The sequence below is a fragment of the Choloepus didactylus genome, chromosome 7, assembly GCF_015220235.1.
Source record: "Choloepus didactylus isolate mChoDid1 chromosome 7, mChoDid1.pri, whole genome shotgun sequence".
NCBI classification, from domain to species: domain Eukaryota; kingdom Metazoa; phylum Chordata; class Mammalia; order Pilosa; family Megalonychidae; genus Choloepus; species Choloepus didactylus.
The window spans coordinates 151,068,356-151,074,355 of NC_051313.1; the positions used below are offsets into that span (position 1 = coordinate 151,068,356).

At 44.2% G+C, this 6,000-nt stretch overlaps 1 protein-coding gene across 1 annotated transcript in view; it reads right to left on the minus strand.

The window, feature by feature from the left end:
* Nucleotides 1-5,596, minus strand: part of BPHL (biphenyl hydrolase like) — a 39,307-nt gene extending 33,711 nt beyond the window's left edge. The window contains exon 1 of the mRNA XM_037843697.1: nt 5,443-5,596. Within this exon, the coding sequence (XP_037699625.1) occupies nt 5,443-5,549 (107 nt within the window). The 5' untranslated portion in view covers nt 5,550-5,596. The remainder of the gene's footprint in view (nt 1-5,442) is intronic.
* Nucleotides 5,597-6,000: the final 404 nt, after the last annotated feature.

The following is a 6,000-nucleotide window of genomic DNA, read 5'->3' on the forward strand; positions in this document are numbered from 1 at the left end:
CACTGCTCCGCCTTGGCCTAAGAACCCCCACGATCCCATGATCTGGCACCTCACTGGGCCATGCTCAGCACAGGGGAGGGCCTTAGGACAGGGCTATGCTGGTGTCTGTCCTGATGGATGTGTGTGCCAGGCCAGATGTTCTGGAACCCTCCTCAGCTGCTCTTCTGGAAGCTCTCGAATATCAACAGGGCCTGTGCAGCAGGCCCTGAGAGTCTCACCATTAATTTACTGGCACAGATGACTGAGTGAAGCACAGGAGGGGCATCATGCAGGCTGAAGCAGGGACTGAGAGGAAGTGCTGTCTCCTCTTCTCCTAACAGATTTAATGAACTCAAACCAACCACTGACTCCTTTTACTTGTACATACTCCCTACCTCTTACTTCTGCCCTTTGTCAAAATGGTTATTGAAATGTGAGCACTTTTGAAAACACAAAATCCTGTTTCCTCTTTTGGCTTTGTTGCATTCAACAATTTCAAATAAGAATGCAGAAACAAATGTTGAATATAGGTATAGATATACTGAGTCCTGAATAACATGCAATTTCTGGAAAAATATAGAAAAATACAGAACTGATTGGAAATAAGGCCTGTGTAACTATTAGCGCATCTACAGAATCACTATGGAAGGAGGAAGAAAGCCACTGAGCAATGATGGTGTCATACTGACACTGCCAATTTACTTATTATGAACGTCTTACTTCTCTGAGTAATTCATTTTTATGATTAAGATGGCTTCAGGATCAAGATAAAAGCAAGTAAATCCACTCTATATTCTGATAAAGACTCATTTCTGCAAATATCTGTTCACTGGCTTTGCTTACCATCTAGTAGGAAAGAAGACAAACACACAGAGAATGCACTCTGTGACCCTTCAGGGGAGGATAATTTAAAACAGGGAAAAAAAAGGGGGGCTTGAGCCATGCAGTTGGACAAAAGCTCTTATTAGCACTTGCTGTATTTAGTCAATAAACTGAGGCAACTCCCTACCAAGAGATGACCAGCCTTTGCACATCATGTTAGTGATAATGTGTGCAATACCGTCATTTCTCTTTATTACACCTTGTGCCCTGGACATTTCTTAGGGGCTCCCTTCCTTGCAGTATCAAGGAGAAACTTGTCAAGGTCATTTTGCACTCTGAAGATGAGGCTTACGGGAGGAATCCCACGCACCATCTTTCTCCGTGTCCGAAGCCTGTCTGTTTCCATGACTGGTGGTGACTGTTGCTGTCTGCATCTCCTGAGAGCTGGGGACCCACCAAGGGCACCAACTCACGGCTCTTCCAGGGTCAGGCTTCATTTCTTTGGACCTACATTAGCATTCCTAAGTCTCTTTGGCAAAACGCCTCTAACTTCCTTCTGCACTTTGCTGGATCTATGTTTTGATGTCTCACTCCAGAATTTTTTCTCTACTTACTGCCATCTAATTTTTTTTTTTAATTGCCTAGGAAGAATATAAAGAAAACCCGATAGCCAAGAATTTTGCATGATGGGAACTCAACATCAGGAAAGGTTTACACAGGTGGATTTAAAGGCGAGCCACAGATCGTATCAGGGTAGGGTAGAGGTAAAAAAAGAGGAGACCAAAGTAGCACCTGAGATAAATTTCCAAAGTAGCACCTGAGATGAATTTCCAAAGATGGGTAACATTCTGAAACAAGAATGAGGTGGGAAAGGCATTTCTGCAAGAAGAAATAGCATGATCAAAGGTCTAGAAGCAACGGACATAAGTGGGGACAAGCTAGCATTAGTGTTCAACCTGGCAGGAGTGTGGGGCAAAGAGCTGAGCAGGGAAGGGCTGAGTTTTCATTGCAGTAGGGGAAAGAAATCGTCCCTAGAGTTTTGTCATGACATCCTGCATGTTGATCACACCAGAGGTATGTGCCATTATCATATCAGCCTGTCACGTAGGGTTCATGGAGGCTGCCAAAAACTTTTCATGATTCTCCAAGCTGGAGAACTGCTTATGAACAAAAGCAAATCAATCAATTTCAAATACAAGGAAAAGTTTTATTTTTAAAGATAATAGTAAGTGAATGCTGATGTACTTCCACACATAAATACAAGATACTTGAAATGAGTGTAACACTTTTTCTCCAGCTTATCAAGGCAACTTGCAAAGTGGTAGTCTGGGCTTTGGATAGACCCTGTCATGTGACACTGAAAGAGGATCACGCTGTAAAGTCCAGCCCCTTGAATGACCCTATGCTTGTTACTTGGACCACATTCAAGGTATCAAATTTCCCAAACTCTCAGGCAGGAAAAAGGATAGAACTTCAGAAATTTTAAAGAAAAATGAATCCCTTTCCCTTGGGCTGCCAATGTGTCTACCACTTTCTCCCCTCCTAATTATCTCTTCTCTACTCCAGATGTTCTTACACAGGTGTGTTCATTAGAATCACCTGTAGTGATCCAACCAACTACATACCTAGGACAATCCTTGGAGAGTGTAAGTCAGGAATTCAGGGCTAGAACCCTGCTATCTGCTTTCAAAAACACCCCAAACAAAACTCTACTGTACTATTCATTCATTTGGGTATTTCCCAAGCACACACTTTGTGCTGGGTGTTCAAGATACATGTCATGTAGCTGAGAGTCTAGCAGGAAAGGAGAGTAATTAAACCCGCCACCAGAATTTACTATGCAGTGTGAGAAGTATTGTGAAAGAGAAGCAGGGGTATGAAGGAGACTGTGGGGTGTAGGAGGCAGGCACCAAGTTCCCCAACACCTCCTGCCCACTCAAGTCCTGGAATACTAGGGTATTTCCTGCCCTCCTACTAAATGCATGGAGCTCAAACTTGGACTTGAATCATCTGGCAGACTTTTAAATCTCTAGATGCCCAGGCTGTACATCAGAATCTCTGTGATGGAATCCAGGCACCTGAATTTTTAAATTCCCCAGGAGATTCCAACAGACAAGCAAGACTTTTATTTCCAAGGTTGAGAATTGCTATACTAAGTTCATTTCTCGGAGAAAAAACAAAAAATTCCTTTGTCTCCCTTCTTAAAACTCCCTGCCTGTTGGAAGGCCTGCTAGGATAGAAGAGGGGGTCAGACCTCTATTTGTTCTTGACTCCCTTTTTCGGGGAGGCTGGACAGACAATTCTTTGAAAGCCTGGGGGCAACAATTAAACTAAAACTATGTTGTCAAGCATATAGTAACATGAAATAAGAGATAAAGACAAAATGAGATTAATGAGATGAGATAAATGTGACAAGAGCTTTACTTATTTCCTTTACATTTCTTTCTAGGAGATGCATACCATACTTAACCTAATTTTACAGTACAGGAATCTTAAGATTAGAATTCAGGGAACTGCTGCCTCTCCCCCCTCCGCTGGCCCCATGCTAAAAACCAAGAATAACATCTGAATGATTTGATTATCTGACACCAGAGCCACAGCGCTTAAACACATCGCTTAGAGATAAAAAATTAAAAAAAATTTTTTTAAATGGGGGCTACTTAAGACAAATCCTCACTTTGAAAGTTTTACATATTAACTGTATCCTATATGTGCAATTATTTCTTTTGTATATTAATTTTCTCTAATGTAACCATTAACTACAATGAAGCATTAGCTACCCACAGGCCTTTCTGCTTGGATATGGTAATACAGCCACTTGAACTTCAGTCCAGGAGTCTTTTCTAACCCCACGGTGCCTGGGGCTAACAGAGCCCCCAGCAGAGTTCAGGCACTCAACTCTGACTACCTCGTGAGGGGGGTGGGGTGGTGGTGGCAGGTGCCAAAAGAAGGATGGTCTCTGATTCCCTCCCTGGCAGGGCTTCCCAAGGTTGAACTCTGTAAATATTTTCTCCAGGCAGATTGTTTTTCATGGTGTTTAGTTTCTGTAAATTATTAATATTGTAACTGAACATAAAGTACAATTTCAGGTAGAAAAGGCTATTTTGGCCTGACCTAGGAACAAACCACTTTGTAGACTACCAAATCAGAAATGGGTCAGAGTTCCAAATAAGTTTTTGCAACACAACTGCAGGTTGGCAGCTGGCTGTTCTGAAGCAACGTTTTTACAGAAGGGCTTCCCTGTGCTGGGATTAACCACAACTGCTGACTATTTTCCCAGATTACATGTCATATCAACTTGCAACCACATTTATAAAGTGGCAGCTTAAAATCCAGAGAAACCTGTTTTTTCAGATACTTTAGGAAGAGTAATCTGTAGGGCAGCTAAGTGGATGGGACCGTCCTTCAACCATTAAATAACCTATCATAACTTTAATACTGGTACAATCACACTAACCTTATTTCAGTCCCTTTCTACAAACAAGAAACTGGATAAAATATTCATTTTTTCACTATTGATTTATATAGCTGGAGCCATTGACATATTTTCCCACCCGTATCAAAATAGTCCTGAAAAATCACCAAAAAATTCTAAATTAATAATAATTTTTTAAAAACCTAAATCAAATATGAAACCCAGGAGGTGGGTTCCCACAACATGAAAATTAAAAGGCAGGTCAGATTTTTCTTCCTTTTTCCTTCTTCCAAATTAGTTTGCAAATCAGAAGTTTCCACATTAGATCAAGTAAAAATGCATTTGATTTTTCTTCCTAGTCATTAATAAAATTGACCACAGTAACAGTTAACTGCATGTGTGTCTTTGCATGAATGTATGTGTGTGCACATGTATGTTGGTAGGGAATAAAGAGAGCTTCATGCTTCTCTACATTTTCTGCCCAGTATTTCTTGGGAACAAAGACACCTATTTTCTAGCGATCAGAATTAATCCAGACTTGTGTTTTTTGTGTGTTGTTGTTTTTTTTATCTCAAAGGGGAGTTAGGGCCAGGAACGAAAAAGGTATCACTACAGATCTACAATGTTAGAACCTCTGGAAGCGAGGACGGGGAATCTGAATTTTCACGGGTTTCCAAGGATGAGTCTTCTGTACAGGGAAGTCTGAGATAGCGAACAGAGAAAATAAGATTCAGGGGATTGGGACCCGAGACCTAAGCCTTATCAGCCTTTCTCGGGCTGATTTTTGACATAAGAGGCAAGGGAGAGTACTGTCCTTACGGCCAATAAGGTGTGGAGGCTGGGTTTGGATTCTTAATCTTTGCTCTGCCGTGAGTGAGCTGTGTGACTAAGAGCAAATCACTGTACCTCCCTGGATCTCCCGACTGCATGGTGAAAGACTGGACCCGACGACCGCCCAAATGCTCTAAAGCTCCTGAGTCACAAAGCTCAAGTGCCCAAGCCAAGAGGGAGTAGGTAAATTTTGAACTGTTTCAACATGGCCAGCTCCACCAGCGCCCGCCCACCACAGATGGGCAGGCTTCCCCATTCATAAGGATGAGAGAGGGCAGTGGGACCCCGCGCCGACCGACTGTCCCACACCACCCCCTCCCCTCCCCCGGAGTGACCCTCCTGCCCGCCCCAAAGCGCAGACGCGGGAGGCTCCCGGGTGGAACGGGCGCCATTACCCATAGGCGGCAGTGGCCTGGGCTCGGGGGACGTGCACCCGGGCCTTCAGGGGCGTCAGCGCCGAAAGGATGACCCGCACAGCAGCCCGCAAACCCACCGCCTCCATGATCCGCACTGCCGGAAGTGCGCATGCGCCGACCCCCTACCGGCCACCGTAGTTGGCGTCGGGTATTTCCGCGCACGCCCGCGACGCGACGCTCGGTTGTTGCTGTCGCCATGCTCGGATCTTTCCAACGCCAGATAGAAACGCTCTTCGCTTTGCGTGGTCTTTCTGGCTGTACCCGCCCCCCTACCCTCCAGCTGGGCTCGCCTTCGTGTTGTCAAATGTGACAGGGGATGGTGGCCCCGCCCCCACACCTGTGCCCACTTCCCGGTGGGCTGGCTGGACCAGGACACCCTGGTTAGTGACGGCCGAAGGGCGTTCATTTTGTTTTAGGGATGATGAGTTTTAGCACACTCGAACTATGTTCCTCTACCCTTCTTTCTGCCCACTTTTATGTAGTTCTTGTCACAAATTACATACTTGAGTCCAAAACCATTGATTTATCATTAATTTT